The sequence below is a fragment of the Papilio polytes genome, unplaced genomic scaffold (assembly GCF_000836215.1).
Source record: "Papilio polytes unplaced genomic scaffold, Ppol_1.0 DF822845.1, whole genome shotgun sequence".
In the NCBI taxonomy this organism is placed as follows: domain Eukaryota; kingdom Metazoa; phylum Arthropoda; class Insecta; order Lepidoptera; family Papilionidae; genus Papilio; species Papilio polytes.
Window position 1 is genome coordinate 5,367,994 of NW_013526359.1, and position 20,184 is coordinate 5,388,177.

The window sequence follows — 20,184 nt, forward strand, 5'->3', positions numbered from 1 at the left end:
CACTTCTATAAATAAGTTTTATAATGCAGTACAAATTCGGTGCGTATCGTTTTCACTATGTTATCAATTATTACAAAAACAAAACCTGTTTTATTACTTACTACTAGATAAAATTATTGAAATGTGATTACTATTTTGCACATACTCGTATAATAATGACAAAAATTATATATATATGATTATATGATATATATATGATATTATATATGATTTCGCAACATAGTAATAAAAAAAACTTGGCAGCGGTGGGATTCGAACCCACGCCTCCGAAGAGACTGGTGCCTTAAACCAGCGCCTTAGACCGCTCGGCCACGCTACCATGTGTCATATAATCTGAAATTATACTTCAGTACTCACGTGGTAAATAGAAATGTATTATTAGATTTTATTATAAGTCTGCTTTGAACATGACAATGAACGCGTTTTCTGTTTTTTATTTTGTTTTTCTTGTTTTAAATTTGAATTTGGAAAATGCAAGAAAACAAAAGCATGTATCAATATAATACGTGATCTTACAAACCGAATGTAACTTCGAAATATATTGTGTCATAAATAAAATAAATTGTTATGCAGGAAAGAATAAAGTTATACAATAATTTTATAAAGGTGTTTTTAAACGTCAATAATATTATGTATAATAATTATGACAATACCTAAAAAGTGCATACTACAGTCGAAATGTGTACAGGTACTTAACATATAGTTATTAATACATTGTCATCACTTGTATTTTAATAGAATATACGTAACTAAATTTAATATTATAAAAACTGAAAAAAACACTAAGATAGTTAGTTTTTTTCTAAAAAAACAGCTGTTTGTAATTATACAGGGCGACGATTTTATGTTTTAAAAAAATATCATCGCGAAAAAAGGAACAAACGCAAGTGAAGTCACGGCAAAATATAACTTTTTCTTTAAATAAAAATGTAATATTGTTTGTTGATTTTTCAATATAATAAAGTATGTTTTCATAAAAGTGTCAGGTGTAATATGTAAACGGGTTTATGAAACGTCATATTTAATAAATTATGTGCGTACTCAGGTCTGGTGAAAAGACCCACTCGTCTCATGTTTTACTTACACGATTCACTCAGTACCTTATTAGGGTTGCCGATTCTTAATTATAGTAATTAGATATTTAATTTAATCTGGACATAAGTCACATTGCAACATACTTAACTCCATTATAATAATTATAATTACATTCATAGATTATTTCATAAGCAGATTTAAACCGTAGAGTTAGTTTTTTGTAGACCGTACCTCTAAGTTTCAGGCTATTGTTGTTTTTAGAACTTCTATTGTTTATTTTAATAATTGATAACACTATGAAGTAGAATTACCATTACTATTATCAGGGTCGATAACAATCGAAAGACAGTTGACAACCCTACTTCCTTCGCGGGCTTAAATGAGCGAACTTATCCTTTAGTTTCGCAATATCAAACAAAAATGTACTCTCATACACTGTAATAAGTCTCATTTTTGCAAAGAATTTTAACTTAAGTCCAAAGTCAGCGATACGTCAAGACGTCCTTGTACCAGATATTATACAATTTCATTGAAAATAATAACATTGTAGTAACATAATATTTTATTGTCTCTTTTTGATATATTAGCATTCCCCCGCGACTCCGTCCTCGTGGAATTAAAAAAAAATAAAAGACCAGTCTATGTGTTCTTCCATACTATCCTCTACATTTATACCAAATGTCATCGAAATCCGTTCAGCCGTTAAGGCCACGAACTCTAACAAACATCCATGTACATGGATCAGACGATTGCTTGATAAAAGAGTAATTTTAAAGAATTCAAAATTGAAGTGAAAATTTTAATCTCATATTGCTTTTTTGTTTCTTGTAATGATGAATAAACATAAGTTATGCTCAGTATCAAAATGTAAACATGTTTGCTTGCATTAAAAATATTTATAAAAGAAAATCTTCATTTCCTTATATTTGCAACCCTAACTACCTCTATTGAGCAGTCGTCAGTCATTTATTTAAATTCAATTACAAGCCTGTAGCGGTTTTCCGTAATGTTTCTGATTTCTCCATTCAGGTAGACATTTTAATCAAAACTCTTACAAAAGTTTACAAACTTTAAGACAAGCTTCTTCGTGTTACAAGTAAAATTACTAATTTGTTTAGGGAAACACTTCATTAAACCGGGCAGATATGACAGCTTATACCTATTTCCTTTTCGCTCTTTGACACTTGTATCTTTCATCTCTTTCGTGTAACGAAAAACAAATGCAGTTTCTATACGTACATATCAAAATAAATCTTATAGGCCTTCAGTATTGAAAATATACATGTACTTTCGTCAACGTCTATCCGCGTGTAATTACAAAAAACAACAAAAGTAAGTAGCATATGTGTTCTTATGGTCTACATCTAAGCCAAATCCATCGAGATTCGTTCAGCAGTTTAGGATACAAACTCTAACAAACATCCATCAATTTAAATATTAGAATGATTTATGCGTCAAAACATGTAATCATGGTCGAAAGCATACAGGCACACATATATGTTTTTAAAATCCAAAAGTATACAACAATCTGTGGATTAGGAAATGTACAAATATTTATGCATCTAAGTGTACAATCCGTCGTCGTTCAAATTACAACTAAAATATATTCATACTTTAACTAAGTAAAGATAGTTGAGAAAGGAAATACACATCCTCCAACTTATTTGCTAACGGAAACGGAAAAAGCTTAGCGTTTAGCACTTGTCTGGGCGCTAATGTGTGTGAACAAGGCTCAGACGGAAACTGAAAGCATTTAGCACAACTAAGTTAAAACCTTTGTTTTAGACATGTAAGTACTATACGACTTTAGTTATATTTTACGTAACAAACATGTGTGTGTCATTAGCGAGGTTTATGTGAATTTATTTTAATTTCAAAATGTTAGGAGATTAAATTATTTAAACTTTCGTGAGACATTTTATAATTTTAGCTTAATCGTAATTATATAGGTATTATAAAACCGTGCACACACCTTTGACCAAACTATCGCACAACTGTTTAGTCTTAATTCGATACTTATGAGTTTATATGATAACTAAACCATTGAATTGGCTGCGAAACAATCGACACACCTTTGACCAAACTATCGCACAACAATTGTGCGATAGTTTGGTCAAAGGTGTGCGCTCGCTCTGAACATAATCGTTTAACTTGTAATGCAGTTATTTTGTGCTGTAACTTGTATCTTTTCATTTTCTTTGTAAAACATGGACATAAAATATTCTTAAGCTGTTTTGATGAGAAAAAAAGTAAAAAGCAACAGGCTGTTGCTTTCATAGGCAAAGTAGAAATCAATGTCACTACACAGACGCAGTCGCCTGTTGCACGCAATCTTATACCATACGAATGATTGTTTTACACAAAGAAAACACACAGATAAAAAGTATCATAGTGTGCGCAAACATTTGAAGGCGAATGGTAGCACACATAGACATTTTTCAGGGTCTGGTTCACGCCCACATTAAAAAGCTGCAGCTAGGTCGCGGATGACGTCATTTCACGCAAGGTCAATACCAGTATTTTATCTCTTTCTAGCACACAGTCTTTGTCTATCTTTCTCTGTCTTCGAGCTCTCCGTACTGTCTGGCTGGGGTGCAGCGTGTGTATGTGTGCATTTTGTGCTTGTATTAAAGTGCTACGAAACGAGATCATTTCCCTGAACTTCTACGATCGCTACGAACTTGATATTTCACGTAGCAACACAACCAATATCCCTTATGTGCTCGTATATTTCATTTTACGTTATACCAACTTCGAAGGTTTCTGTCGATATTTTTTTATTAGACAAATTCAAGAGCTCGATGTCGCGTAAAAATGTTTTATATTACCTTCCGTTTTGGTAACTTCTTTTAAGTTTTTAGTCTAAATAATAAATAAACCTGATACAAAACTAAATAATAACATATCAATTACACTTTTTTTAAATTTAAAACTATTTTATTACGTTAACTGGAATTCTATTCGGTTCAAGGAAATGATTATTTGCATTCTTCAAAGATACAAAAGTAATAGACACTGCATTGTAACATTTACCCAAGAGATTAAGTAACAAAGATTGAGTTGTACTTAATGCATACTAAATTCGTCTTAGATGTTGCTTGTAATAAAGTATTCTTCATTACAATACAGCAAATATAACAGTGTATTAAACACGTAGCAGGAGAAAACAAAGAAATATAGATTAGTGCGAGTTCTTCGGAAATAAAAATACACCTTGTAATATTAGTGATACAAATTGTTAGTTATTTGTAATTTATTAAAAACTAAATGAACTCTCTGTTATTATTCTACTCTATGTGATATTAGGACATCGGCTTTTCGACCTTAAGATCATAGTATATATCTTATAGGGCTTTCATAATTGTATCGCTTTTGACACAAGCCATCGATCTCTTCATACTGGTACACTCTACCAGTAAAGTTAATAAACCAATTAAATCTGTCAAGCACATTTCTCACTAATGTTTGTAATAATTAAATCAACTATATTATTTACTGGTGCAATTATTTCACATATCCGTTCCAGAAACTCATCACAATTCCAACAAACAATAACGGATGTGCCTTCAGAATCAGACAGACGCTCGGAAAGGATACGACGCTTCCGGTCGCACACACCGACAATAGATAGGGCTGGGTAATTGTTTGTCGATATATTAGGATTTTACTATTTTTTGTAATAATTGTTACTTCTAAAATATTGCTACACACAAGAGGCGTGTAATCTCCGTTTTCGACATTTTTATGTGACATTCTTTGTTTAATCAAAGACATGACACGTTTTATGATAGCTTCCCCTAAATGTATTTACTATTTCAAACCTATTGTTGATACTGTTATAGTAGTCTGCTGCGGTGTCACTTTGCTTTATTACATTTTTCTCGTTCAATGTTTAATCCGAATTGAAAATATTGATAGTAGGTTTATTGTAAATAGCACCTAGCTAAAAGAATTTACTTTAAACTATTAATTTACTAGTTATCGATATGTTAAATGGAACAACACTAACGTCGCAACCTTCATAACACAGGAAAGGTGTGTATTGTATATTACCTTGATCAAGGCAACAAAGCTTTACATCACAATTCCATTGTTTATGGTCTTAATAAGAAACTGTCTTGATATGTTCTTAGGACCGTACTCGGATTGTTCATCACACACAGTACTGTAGGAAGAGAGTGAATGTGCGATCGCCCTGGGCGTTGTGTAGCAAGGGGCGCCACTGGAACTTTGTTTATATCACTATAAGTTATTTTAGCTTTCAACAAATTAGCTAAGTTTAATGTTAAAATATTTAGTCACTAATTTATAAATACCTTTTCTGCAATTTCTAAGTGAATTAGTTTTTTTGTAATTTGACTAACGCAATAAACAGGGTCCACGCTTTTTATCGCTTCAGTAACTATTTTCATAATTGCAACTTTTACCAATCGAAGAAACTTCGCAGACGGTCTTTGAGTCTTAAGTAGATTTTTTTTTTTAATCAAAAGTGAGGGTTTTCGTGCCTTTTATTTTTATTGATCTGTTAATAAATATGAATGTTTGTCATTTTATGGAGAAAAATAAATACATAATTATTATTTGGAATTTTATTTAATAACCATATGTACAAAAAAATCTTAGTTGATAAAAAATTAGAAAACATTGGAACGTATAGGTTTAAGTACAAAGTTATAAAAACTTAAATCTACCATTTTATTATAATGTCATTTCTAATTTTATTTTCAATACATAACTATCACATTACTATGACAACCAATTTACGAATGTTTTACAAAAATAAAAAATAAACTACAAAATCAACTTTTGAAAATTATTCATATTTCATTATATTGGTAATAAACAGTAATCCGATTTAGACAAAATTTAATATCAAACATTTTTATAAAACTTTACTAAGTAACTACTTTGTAAACCTAACTTGTGTACATATAAATTCTTCCTTAAGCAATATAAGTAGAACCATTTGTTTGTGAGCGATTTATAAAAACACACTTAATAACGTTTTTCGTTATCCTTAAAGGCTTATATGTAAGGTATTCAGTTTTCAGGCTTTAATAAGACTTATTTCTGGGATGTTCATGAAATATGCGAAAGAACTACCGCACTAAAAAGTATACATTTGTCATGTAGTCATTTGTATACATTTGTCATGTATCACTTGTCTGCCCGGTTCTCACTTGGCCAGTATAGTTAGACAGTTGCGGCAAGTAACATTCATTGGCACCTGTTAGCGTTCACACTCTGCCAGTTAATTGACGGTCCAGTCAGAGCGCTACTCACCAACTGTACTGGTCAAGTGTAAACCGCGCATAAAGCCAAGACTACATTGTTACTGCTGTGAATAAACTTTGAAGTTTAAATTAAATTAAATTTATACTAAGAATGACTGTAGCATAGATTATAAACCAAATAGTATCTTTAAGAATCGAATTAAAGAACTAAACATATTATAAAAGTATAAAATATATTGCATCTAAATTATGGCATACTAGGTTTTTATTAGTACCAGCTTAATGCTTAATTATCTAGATACATTAATAATACGTAAATATGAGTGCTTGAAAGAATAGAACTTTAAAATGCCCAAAAATAATAAACACAGTATTTTATTTAAACATGAAAAAGGAAGCTCTCAAGTCCGTTAACCCTTTACGTCCTTTCATACATCTCAAAACATCTTTCATCTCAAATCATCTTTATCAAACAGACTCGTCAGTTTTCGAACCATTGAAGAGATAATTTAAAGTGTGACAGGTCTGATTAATAGATGAATTTAATTCAAGTATGACCGGTCTAGTAGATTGTTTAGACTATAATAAAATTACGGTAGATCTGTTTCTTCATTGACGCGAAGAGTTCAACCATCCTACTGATAGAGAGAGACTGAGAGCGCTAACAATTTCATACAAAATAAATGAATTTACATTGCCCATGAATCTAAATGCGTGACATGTATACGACCATGCTATCTCTGTTTCTCACAAAGAGTGACAGGGATAGCATATTACAAGAAACGCATTTACTGTAAGGATTAAATCAAGAGCAAGCTTCACATCTGACGAGACCGACTTCGTCGCAGTTCATACACTTAAGGGCCACGAATTCAGCAGTGAAATGGTTACGATGGAGACTCTTTTTAGAGCCGTTGCAGATGCGGCATGGCAGCAGACGGAACCCTCCGCACATCTGGCATGTGTTGCACGCGTCTGGACTCTGAAAATACACGAGAAATCAATTTACAACACAATAAAGTCTGGTACAAACAAATCTTCTGTGATCTTGAGTAAGTACTTTTGTCTTTTAATTAAATAATGATTAGGCATCAACTACGTGACGAAAACAAATGAATTCCAGTGCCATTTAAACAAGAAACTAGTACCAAAAGCAGACTAAAAATTAGTGTTTCGCCATCAAGACTTCTAATTCAAGAAGTTATTAAAAACTCAATGAGACAATTTTTTTTCATCTTCCTACTAAAGTAGGAGTTAAATTAATTTAAACAAGAGCTAGATCAAATAATACTAAAAACTATCTTTACAGGTTATTTAGGAATATTGAAAAGTAATAAATATCAAAAGATAAAATGGAAATAAATCGTAGGAAAAGTAAAAGAGAAAACCTTTACAAGTTTAAAGCCTGTCGGGGCTTAATGTTATATGGGACGTTGTAGCAGTCTACGACTTCCAAGCTCAGTATCAATAGAACAAAAGACCAAACTTTTTGCTGAAACTTTGTAAGAGCTTTAGAATTTTCAGTCAAATATTTTCAAGTCCATTGAAAATGTTTTACCGAAAAGAAACTGTCTTGCAATTTCAAAATGTAAATCGTATTGTCTTTTACGTTTAATGCCATTACTGTTTTAAATAATTTTCATTAAATAATTACGGTATTAACAAATAAGGTTGTAACTTGTTAAAATTGTGCCTAAAAATAAAATTAGCAAATTTTTTGTCATAATGAAAAGTTTCATTTTTCTTGTAGGCGCTTAAAGCTTTCTATCTCAAGTCTCGGGGCTAATTACCCATTTCAGGTGTCTTACTTAAATTATCTGTCAGTTTTCTTTGAAACCTTTCGTCATTTACTTTTTTTCGTGTTACTAGAATTACGCTCTAATTACTCAAATAATATTTTTCAATATGGAAACCCAATTCTTTAAGTAACGTCTAAGTTTTCAAAGATAGTAAGAAAACTTGTAATTTAATTTAAAATGATTTATATTCTGCTAATTAAATGTGAAAGATAAATAAAAGTGATATGAAATTTCAAGTTTAATAAGATAATAAATTTCAGCAACGAACATTGCACGTACAAATTATCCAAATTGCGTGGTTTTTACGTAATTATTGTATAAGTTTCACTCGATCCATCAAAATTACATCATTTGTTAGCACAAGTTGTTTGAACAAGGTTGGGCTCATGTGCGCTCGCCTTAATAGATATCGAGTACATTGTTTGCGAATACGATATCTTTTTAATATTGGAGAAAATCTTTGACGAATACTCAGTTTTGTGAGCAGCACATAAACGACTGCTAATCCTTATTACTCACGAACATTTTTATAACATTTGTGTAACTTTGGTATTTGTCGACAAATAAATCGAGCTGCTTAGGCCTTACTGCCAATGAAAATTTGTAAAGCCAGTGACACACGCTCTGTCGGAACTAAGCGTTTGTAACTGACTTTTTTGCGACGCAAATTATAAAAAGAAAGGTTTAACGTTACCTTATAAGGCTTCAGCATTTTTCTCAGCTCACCGCATTCATTTAACTTTTCAACAGTATCTGCGTCCTGAAATAGATAAAATTATGCGTTATTGAAGATAATTTTAATGTCGATAAAGTTCTAAGTAACTACACTACAGTACTGGAAACATAAATTGGTACGTGGAACAGAGTTTTTTTTTATAACATAAGGTGGCAAACGAGCAAACGGCCACCTGAAATCGCCAAAATGGCGAAGTGACCGCTGCCCATAGACATCCGCAATTGCAGATGCGTTGCCTACCCTTATTAGGCGGAGGAGGAGACGCACATAAAGAGGATATTTCCCCTTCTTATGCATCTCCTCCACTGTCAAATCCTCTTCCTCTTCCCAACCTCTTTTTATAAGAAAAGGGTGGTAAAGAGAAAGGGACTTAAATTAGGCCTCCGGCACCACACTCATCAGACGAAACACGGAATTGTTTCCATTTCACGCCTGTCTTCTATGTGGTCGTGGTATTACACCGGGCGTGCCGGCCCATTCGTGCTAAGTTGTCTAGTGTCAATAATATACTATAGATAATATAGTCAAATACTTTTTTAAACCAATTATAGTGAGGTGAAAAAAGTCTAGGTTAAACTCAAGTCGAGTTGCGAAGATAGTTGATCTTAAGACTGCAACTTATCAATACGTTTGACGTTAACTGCAAACTTTTACCTGCTTTCTTTAAAGTTCGTTATGAGAACACGAGAGACAATATTCTCGGAAAATTGCCAGGGACTATAAAACAATTTGAAACTTATAAGGTCGCTTTAGAGTGCAATTTAGTGTAATAATTAATCTGTTTCGTCTGACTCCAAGTTTCAATTCATCTGGGTCAATATGCGATGCACTTGTTTGAGATTTGCTTTTTCTAAGTTATTTATCATTTTGAACTCAATACTCTGTACAGTTGGGTTGATTATCAATTGGGAAATCCTTCGCAAACATTAATTATTAGAATTGTTTGAATAGAACAATTGATGACTTCATATTGTAGCAATCTTTTTGCATTTTCAAGTGATTTAATTTATCTTTAGTGCATGGAATATCTCTGTCGGTAAACTTAAATATTGAATATTTTAGTAAACTTAAGAATTGAAAATACTATTCTGTTTTACATTTATGATTTTTTAAAATACAATAGTGTTCTTTCTAGAAAATTATTGGTGATCGAAGTTTCCAACATGCTTATACATTTTTAGCCTATCCAAATAATTGTAGCTTCAATATTTAATTTAATTTGAGCATTAATGCACAGTGCTGATAGAAATACTTAAAGGAGAGAATTGCTTTTTTTATCCATTCATTAATACCATCGTCTAATTCAGCAAAAAATTCTTTAATAAACATCCTGTTTAGGTGACAATTCGACATTACCATACTGAACCGCTATTTAAACATAAAGATATTTTAGTTCAATGACACTTAAGTAGAAAAACCCACTAATTTAAAAAATAACTGAAAATCAACAACCAGACGTATAACAGAACTTAGCGAATGTAATATGCGAAAAATTAAGATTAACTACTTTCAAAGGATGTCAAAGTAAAAAGATAACGGAATCAGAAATGTTATGGCAGGTTTTAGATTCGCAAATAAGCCTAAAAGTCTGTCGACACAACGAGTTAGTTGAACAAATAAAAGTTGGTTAAAGTAAAATATTTGTACACTCGTTTGCAAAAATAGTTATCACGATATATTATAATATTTATTTGAAATTAGATATTATGGCGTTATGAAGCATGTAATAAAATAATTGTATATTTAATGGAATATTATACACTTGATATGTTGCAATGTTATTTAACGCATCATGTAACCAATTACAAATGACCTTTGGTGGCCAGTCACTTTAATAAGCGCGAAGGCTCATAACGAAATATTTATCTGGCAAGTGTCACTGACATGAATTCGTTTGCTTTTGTGTAATCACACACATCAGCATAAAATTATTTTTTCCCTCAAAGTTTCTTTAATATATGTTGTATCTTCATAAAAATATAACGTAAAAAATTCAGTAATCTCGACTTACAGGGAAATGGTATGTTTAAACACTTTTTTTTGTCCTAAATTGTACATAGAATTAGTTCCATATGAAACATAAACTGGCGAATTTAAAACACGTAGCTCGTAACTTTAAAACAAACATTGTGGCCGACGGAAAACACGAAGGTAACGAGAAACAAACACAGTTATTACTAAACTACCCATATTGTGTCCGCAAAGAATAACATACGAGAGTTTGTTTGCTTTTTGGCATATCATTGGACTTACGAGAGGAAATTATGAAAATAATCTCTTAAAGCGGGCACATAACTTTGACTACACTATCGCACAACAGTTGTCAATCGACTGTCGATTATTTCGCAATCAATTCAACTGTTTAGTTGTAAAACTAAAAATCGATTAGTTGCGCACCTCCATATAAGCTCATATGAATCAAAGCGAGACTAAGTTGTTCGATAATTTAATGTTGAGTCCAAAAAAAAGTGTGCTCTTACATAGTTTATATTTATTTACGCACTTATTAAGGCTGGTTTAAAAATGGATTTAGAAATATTTTGTAATTTTGTATAAGGGCTTTCATCCCTTTAATCCCGAATAAATAATTAAACACTGATGAATCACTCGTCTACTACAATTTTTAAACTTATTTACTTAACGTGATTAGTATAATATATTAATTTAAAAATATTACTGCAATCTTGAACACACGAGACAAAGTTTTTAGTACGTTTTAGAAAAATATACAATTAATTGTTTTATTTAATTGTAACGTAGCTCTTTGCTACTAAAGTTAAATTGTACATTTTTTAAAGTTTAATCAAACCATTGCCCAAGCAATGAGAAAATGCCGTCTAGGAACTTAACTAAGAAATTGTTGTAAGAGACAACTGGCTAATAGTCATTAGAAAGCGGCGTAGACACGTACGCGGTCAGTATTTAATATATTGAGTATACAATGTGAACACAATGTACGGGGGCTGCTGTATCGATCAAGGGGAACGCACGGGAGCCGGGAGTCGGTCAAGGTCGTTGCCCCAGCACGTGCATCTACGTAAGCGTGCTACGTTAGGGTTGTCAAAACTATTGTCATATCATTTTAAACTAATGCTAAGACACCCCTTACTAAGGTAGGTTCCAGTAAATGTCGGTGTTGTACCTTAGAAGCTACAAATATTTGAACATTTTAAAACCAGACTTGGAAGAAATACCAATACAACACTTTTAGATATGTCTGTACGAAAAAATTTCGATTGGTAATACACGGATAGATTCTTTTTATTATAATCCCTTCGTATGGACTTACTGCTTTCCAATTAGTTGTTTGTAGGAGGCGGAGCTTGTCTAATTGCAATGAACAAGGCAATTTTTCCTAAAGGACTCTGCGAATTTGTGTTGTTTTGGGCTGATATTGTTTCATTAATGTTTAGACTATTTCAATTCAATTGTACTTCATTTTACTTGGACCACAGTTCAAGGTAATATGATTTAATAATTAATTTCACCTACCATTCTAACTGGTCCATTAAACATTGTTAGTGGGGGAGTCATTCAATCGAAGCTAAGGTAAATACAGTGGAAGTCCAATTACCTCTCCGTGTAATAGAAAACTGTTGAATTAGTAGCTAACGCTCGAGGTTGAATTACGTTGTAAAATCAGTTGAAATTCTAACTTGATTTGATAAAACGTTGTGTTCTTTACAAAATCTTTGCAGAATTGTATTGGAAGAGAAATCTGAATCGGAAATCTCGTAATTTTATTTTAATGTTGGTATTAAATATGATCTAGTTAAATGATGTATTCAGAGTAAATTGTTTTTGAGCCCCATAGTGTAGAAAAAATTTCACGAAGTGAATCATCATCACCAGCTCACTATACGTCCCACTGAGGGGCTCGGAGCCTATCCAAAGTTAGGGTGACTAGGCCTTAGTCAACCACGCTGGCCAACTGCGGGTTTACTTCACAGATATCTTAGAATTTCTTTGCCGATATGTGCAGGTTTCATCACGATGTTTTCCATCACTGTAAGAACGTCGGGCAAATTATGTCCAAAAAAAAAATCGAAAATCACATTGGTACATGGCGGGATTCGAACCCAAGACCTGTAGATTACAAGTAAAGTGCTTAAACCACTGAGCCACCAAAGCTCTAACTCCACGCTACGCCACCTCGCGCTTCGCCACTAAGCATGTAGTTAAGCAATCTAATAACTAAAATGACAATGAGTGCAGTTAGGGTTCTTTTATTATTGTAATCATTATCAACTACATCATTAAAAAAATTACCTTCACCGTGTTCATTATGATAATTATTTTGTATAACCAATAAACAAGTTAATTTTATACCGCAAATTTGTTAATTATCGCAAATTGGCGCTTTTAATATGAGTAAACGTTTAGATATACGTTATCGATACTAAAATGTATGTTACATACTCAATTTATAATGGATGGAAGCAATTAGTGTATGTTACCGATAAATCGTTCAAACCATCATTTTAAAAATATCCTATAAAATTGAAGACTCGACGAACTGCATATCGTACTAATTCATTTACAAAGTGACATGCCTTTTCCAAAATTTGTCAAGGTGATGCTATTTTGGTAGTTGCAATGTCGTCAGTTTTCGATAGTACGTATTACACGCGCTCAAAAGCCTTGCCGATGGTTATGCGTTGACTGACGGATCAAAGCGGATGAGTTTGAAACACAATATCAGTAGGAGTAATCGGCAAACCATCTCTACGAGCGACTAATAATTGCGAGCGACTAATATTTTTTATTTATTTATTTATTTATTTATTTAAAAAAAAAACCAACAGCGTACATATATAAAACACTTAAACGTTGAGTATTATGTATAGTAAGGCCAATGACAGGTTTTTATTTATAGTTATAAAAGTATATAATTCAATGATAAAGAAAACTATAAAGAAAGTCACACATCACAGTAAAGGGGTATAAATGAATGTGAAGAGAAAATAAAGTCTTACTAATATTATAAATGCGACAACTTAGATGGATGCATGGATGTTTGTCAGGGTCTGCATCCCAAATGGCCGAACGGATCTCGATGAAAACTTGGCACAGACGTAGGTGACAGTCAGTAGTTTTATCATAAATAAATAAATGATCATTTTTCAAGATAAACTACAAACGAATGGATTTCACGATTTCCAGGTAACATATCGATGAATATTTGTTCATAATTAGCTGTGCTCCGAGCGAACTAATTAATGTACACGCAAACAACTTGGGTAGCATATATTTGTACAGGTTAACCAAATTGAGGTCGTCAAAGGGAAGCATTAAATTTGTAATTTATATTATTTTTAATAAACTTCAAATATATTTCTTCAGTTAAATTTAATTTATGTAAAAAATGCGAAATTTTAATATTCGTGTTTACGACGAAAAATGATTAAATTTATTAGGACGAAGTCAAGTTATTTAAGTAACTTTACAAATTACTCTACTAATGGAAAGCTCTTAAATAAGTAGGATAATTTAATTTTTTATCTTAATATAATACTAACAAATTATCTACACTAATATAATAAAGCGTAAACACACTACTTTGTGGCGTAGGATGTCAGCAGTCACAGCATATATTTGAATAATTCTTTCTTTAATCAAAAGCCTTGCACTTATGACACGCTTTATATTTTCTCACTATTAAACTTAGGTGCTAAATAAATTGAATAAAAACCCTAATGTGGGAAAGGGACCATAAGCTTTAAGCTGTCAACATCAAGGAAGTAAGATTACCATGGTTTGTCATCATGTCATATCATTTTGACATTTGAAATTGATAATTTGACAAACGTAAACAATAAAATAAAATTTTCATAATTTCATGCGGTTGAAGCCGCATGGCAACAGCTAGTTTATAAACAATAATTTATGTGAAGGATGAACTTGTTTTTGATGTTTATTTTCACCCTTTTAGTACATATTTCTCCTATTTCATATGAGTTCAAATTAAAGGTATTTAACTACACGTGTCCATGATTACAGAGAAAACGTACTCGAGGGAAATCCGCAACGGAAACACTTCAAGCAACCCACAGAGTAGCAACGTTTAAAGGATTCCAGGCGATAATTTTACGGTACTTAAACATGATCAGAGGAAACTTTTTTCGAATTTAATGCTAGTCATTTATTATCGTACAATTATCTGTAACAAAAAAGATTTTTCTCTAAAAAAGATTTAAATTATCTTACTCTTACTAATGTTGTAAATGCGAAAGTTGGATTTAAAAGTAAAAGACAGGGTGGATCTTTTTTAGAGTTCGTAGCCTAAAAAGTTGAACGTATCTCGATGAAATTTGGCACAGATGCTAACAGTTCGACTCTTCAGTTAAAACTGTACAATTTACAGCAAGGAAACATAAACATTGGATTTGTTAAATAGATTTTGAATAATGTTAATCTTAGATAGAATTTATCCAACGGAAGCAACGAAGACATAAAATTTTTGTATCGTAGAAACTTACATATAAAAACTAATGTTATCCAGCCAGTTTCTACAGACCTTATCCTGTCTGGTACATGTGTCCGTGGTCTGCGTCTGTGTGTGTTTGTAAGCGCATGTCTCATCGCAACAGGTGGAGGTCTCGTGCGGTTATCGATTTGACGCTATACAACGTTTAGGGTTGTCGCACAGTAACTCAGCTTTTGTTAATAAACAAAGAGCAATAACATTTTAATATATGTTTCAGAACTAAACCCACGATAGAATAAATAAAAAAAATATAAAAACATAAAGTAGTCCGTTTATCTAGAATTCTAGAATCTAAAAGGGAGAATTAACTTTCACAATAGATTTTAAGTTATATGCGTAGATTTAGATGCGGTTAGGCAAATTTAGGCTAAGAAAACAACACAATGGTTTGAGGTTTGTCCAAATGATCGGAATAAAGGATTTTAACACATAACAAGAGTTTACTTTGTTATGTAGCTTGTGATATCATTAAGTAATTCCTTTTCGTGAATGGAGAATTTAACTCTCCATTTCCATAACAACAATACGCGTTGAAAAATATCATGAACTTTGTTTAGTGTGCGTCAAGAATCTAATAGGGACGCCTGCAATAAAGTAAGACGCAATGTGCGGCGGAATGTCTGCCGGGTGCTCGCTTCTGCTTAGATGTACAGTTTGCTGAACTAATGTGACATTAAAAAGAAAAACAAACCTTATTCTAAAGTAATAAGGTTTACTAACATTGCTGGAGGTATCTAAACACGTAGGGTTGCATCTCGATTATTTAATTAAATATCATGACCATATTTGTAGTTCTGTCACGGAGGTATGATTACGCTTTAGAGGTTTCTTAATGGCTTTAATAAAGGGAAAAAAACTTTATGAAAATTCTTTTATTTTTCTATTAAGTTCTAAGCTTTTATGGATGTATAACGCAAGGTTAAACTAACTTTAAGTCAGATAAGGAATTTCTTTAGTGGGTTTATATGGTTGCTGAATTAGTTGTTGGTTTAAAGGAGGCGGCTGAAGAAAATTGATGTCCGTTTTCTCCTATTAGCTCGTAAAGTATTCTCAGATAGATGTCTCTTTAGGTACGAGTATCTTTAAGCCTAAAGCAAAATTAGGAACTTAGGTAATATTGGAGAAAAAGAAGTTACCAGTGACCCTTAAAATTTTTAACGGACCCTTAAATTTAAAGGACTGGTGAAACCAGCCACTAATCAAATGAAACGTTACCGCGATAAAAGTATTAAATTAAAATTATATGAATATTAATAAGAAGCATTCGATTATGTTAATTTTCGTTAATTATCAATTTTTTTTAAATGAACATAAATTCAGTAAACATCGGCGTATGTGATCTTGTTTGACGTAATTCTCAGCAACGGATGTCCGGCCTAAATAAATTTATAAGTTGCACTACAGGATGTTTTAAAAAAAATCGAAAGTTGTTTTTTGGAAAAAAGTAGAAAAACGACTTCAAAAGTATTGAGTAAAAATTTGTTCCGTCATTCCATTGTCCATATTTGGTAGACTTTGGTTACCGAATTCTTTCTTTAAGTCTTCTGTGATTTATTGAGTGTTTTATAATACCATCTATTATCTCATTCTATCTATTGTATAACCTGGTTATAGCAGCCATGGGTGTAGCAAGATACAGATGCTAAAGAATCGAAAAAAAAATCGATAAATAAATATAAAAGCTACCTCGAGATACTATAGATAAATCATATACTACTCAATTTTTATTAAAAAATGAACCAAATGTTAGTTAGTTTTATTGAAAAAAAAAATACCAATAAATCCTAGAACTAGCCTAGCCTGATAATGCCCTTGATGGCAGTGTAGTTCTACGGTTAATACTTCACTCGGTCACAGTCGTCGTGTTACATAAACAAGTGTAAAAAAAAACTCTTTCGTAAGTAAGTAAATGTCATGGATGGATGTTTTCGTAAGCCATGTTCGCACGCTGAGACCATAATTAAATATTGTACAATAGTATTTACGATTTGTTACCCCTGGAATGTAAGTGAATATTGCGTGTAATTGTTTTTGATTTTTAATATTTTGTTACTTGATGTTTGTATTGCAAAAGGGTAATCATAATGTCAATGTCTACAACTTTCAAAAGATTTACATGTATCGAGAAAATTGTATAAATGGTAAAAAACTGTGTTCACCAACGTCTTAGGCGTTTAGTTAAAAAAATGCATTCGAATCTTTATAATAAAACTACTCCTGTAAAACTATTCTAAACTTTTATATTCCGATGTTGAAACTTCAATCCTATACAATGTGTAATCCGATGTGTAACATCTTGATTGTTAACACATTTTTAATGTGCACTAGCTGTTCCCGTGCGACTTCATCCGCATGATATTATGAAAAATTTATTTTATACTTTACGTCTGTCAAATTATCAATTACAAATGTCAAAATGACATGACATGTAACAATCTTGCTTCCTTGACGTTGGCAGCAACTTATGGTCTATTTCCAACATTAGGGTTTTTATCCAAAATATTTATTTACCCCCTAAGTTCAATGGTGTTAAAATATATAGCCTAAAGCGTGACGTAAGCGTAGAGCTTTTTATTAAAAAAATATTATTCAAAAATATGCTGTAATTGCTGAAATCTTAGGCAACAAAGAAGTGTGTGTTTACGCTTTACTATATTAGTATAGATTAACAAAAGGTATTTGAAATAGCCACTGAGTAGATTTTTTCCTATAGGCAGGTATGCACACTAAAACAAAACAAATGTAAGCCCGGTTGGGCACAAAGAGAGGCCACATCCGACAGGGGATTGGGTGCAGTAATGATCCGGGATACATCCCGGTTCAATACCATGCACCCGGGTGAATCTTCCATTCCTCTCACACGCTATACGAGTGAATAGTGCGGACAAACAACACAGACGCTTTGCATCTATACATTAATTTTACGAGATAAACCGTGACATTTACGGACGGTGGAATAAAAACTTTGTAAAGAGAAAATATGCGGGGGAAATATTTTATGCATTCATTTTTATCTCATGAATGAATTACAGGAGACCTAATATATCATTTTCCTTATAGGAACGTTTATGACGTTACTAAGTAAAGAATGGTCCCCTACGTAACACTTAAAACTACCATATATCATCCACAAATGTTGAAACTAGATTCGAACCCGAATCCATTCGACATTAAAGCGTATTCGTTCACTTCATTAATTTATACTGAGTTAACACGACATGGAATTTTTAATTAAAATCGGATCAACCAAAGTATTTTACGATTCACAGAGCACATGGGTTTAATTAACCGAGAATTCGATAAAGCTTTCATTTAAATTATGATTGAACTAACATTACTTTTATGAAAGAAAAGTTATACACATTAGTAGCTACTGCTATATATGAAAAATAACACGATTTAAAACAAGTAAAGAGATTAAGGGCATGTCCCACTACTGGCTGATAGAGGCTACTATAGCTTAAAAGTGACGTCACTGATAGAGTACCAGAATCCGATACTTCCATCATATATTTTATACGTTGTTATCTGACAATTTACAAGAATTGTGGGACTAGCCTTAATTTGAAAACAAAAAAAATAAAATCAATGAGCCTTACCTCGCCTTTAAGCCGGCAACACACGTATAGCTTTAATATAACATTCGACAGGTTTAGTTATAACTGACGTGTGTAGACATTTAAACTATGCTCAGTACTGTGAATTCGACTCACCCCGATATGCTGTCCATCAACGAAGAGTTGCGGCACTAAGATCTGGTCACTCTTCATTCTATCTCTGATCTCGTCTTGATATTCCATGCTCATGAAGACATCTCTTTCCTCGTACTTCACCAGCAGGTTCCTGAGGATCTTCTTTACCAGCATACATCTCTGGTAAGTACTTCTTACGATGCCCATTGTAGTTGTGTATAACACTACTTTACCGGCATCCTTTTCTTTGTAACTCTGCAAATGTAATGGTTTCAATTAATATCTACTTCTTTCTATGATACGTAATTACACTTCACTATGAATAAGACAAATTTTGCCAGAGGTTTTTCCGATCCCTCTTTTTTTCTTTTGTAATAAATGTTAAACAGATCATGAAGTGTGGAAAATGATTTGAATAAGAGTAGATATCCTTAAAAGTTTTTTTTAAGCTTTTTAATATTACTTGCTAGTCAAGTAATTTAAAATTAACGCCATCTATTTCAAAAATACTGCACTAGTTATTTAAACATGTTATTATTTGTCACCTAATAAAATGTTAACACAGTATCGCCATCTTTTGAACAGTACTGCCAAGTCAGAAAATTATTCTAAAGGGCCTGAATGCTAAACCAAATTCTAAGATTTCGTTTAGATATATGCTAGATGGCGTATTTATGTCACCTCTTTTAATAATAGATAGTAACCACTTCTAAAATTTATCGAGCTAAAAATTCCCTTTTATCTTTTATACAAAACGTTCATTGCTTCTTTGAAATATAAAAAAAAAACTTTTTCAATGAATTGGCAATGGAAACCTACTTTTAGAATAACCATTCCTATATCTTTAGTGGAAATAGGAACAAATAGCAGTAACATATTAAAGAACATATCAATACTATGAGAAATACGCAAACTACTTACAACCAGTAATTTTGTTATCGACTAAATGGCAAATTTAGCGGTTGCATGCAAATGTCATTGAGTTACGAATAAACAAACAGGATTCGTTTTAAAACATCTGTCTCGCTCACACGTATTTATTTCTATAATAGGGTTACCACCATTATAAAAATAACTAATAAATACTAATATATCAGTATCTATGCCTAATTGACTAACATGTGTGCGTCAATAGCAAAACTTAAATTCAGTAACGTATTTCAATATTCAAAAGCTTCACATTGAAAAAAAATGTCCTAAA

At 32.1% G+C, this 20,184-nt stretch overlaps 1 protein-coding gene and 1 non-coding gene across 2 annotated transcripts in view; both read right to left on the reverse strand.

Moving 5' to 3' along the window:
• Nucleotides 1-237: 237 nt before the first annotated feature.
• On the reverse strand, nucleotides 238-319 carry Trnal-aag. The gene has a single exon. It is a non-coding gene; the product is annotated as a tRNA-Leu (tRNA).
• A 5,301-nt stretch (nucleotides 320-5,620) lies between these two features.
• Nucleotides 5,621-20,184, reverse strand: part of LOC106105491 (glutaredoxin domain-containing cysteine-rich protein CG31559-like) — a 54,229-nt gene continuing 39,665 nt past the window's right edge. Inside the window, exons 3-5 of the mRNA XM_013285837.1 lie at nucleotides 19,005-19,238; nucleotides 8,763-8,828; nucleotides 5,621-7,251 (exon numbers count right to left, since the gene is read on the reverse strand). Of these exons, the coding sequence (XP_013141291.1) occupies nucleotides 7,075-7,251; nucleotides 8,763-8,828; nucleotides 19,005-19,238 (477 nt within the window). The 3' untranslated portion in view covers nucleotides 5,621-7,074. The remainder of the gene's footprint in view (nucleotides 7,252-8,762; nucleotides 8,829-19,004; nucleotides 19,239-20,184) is intronic.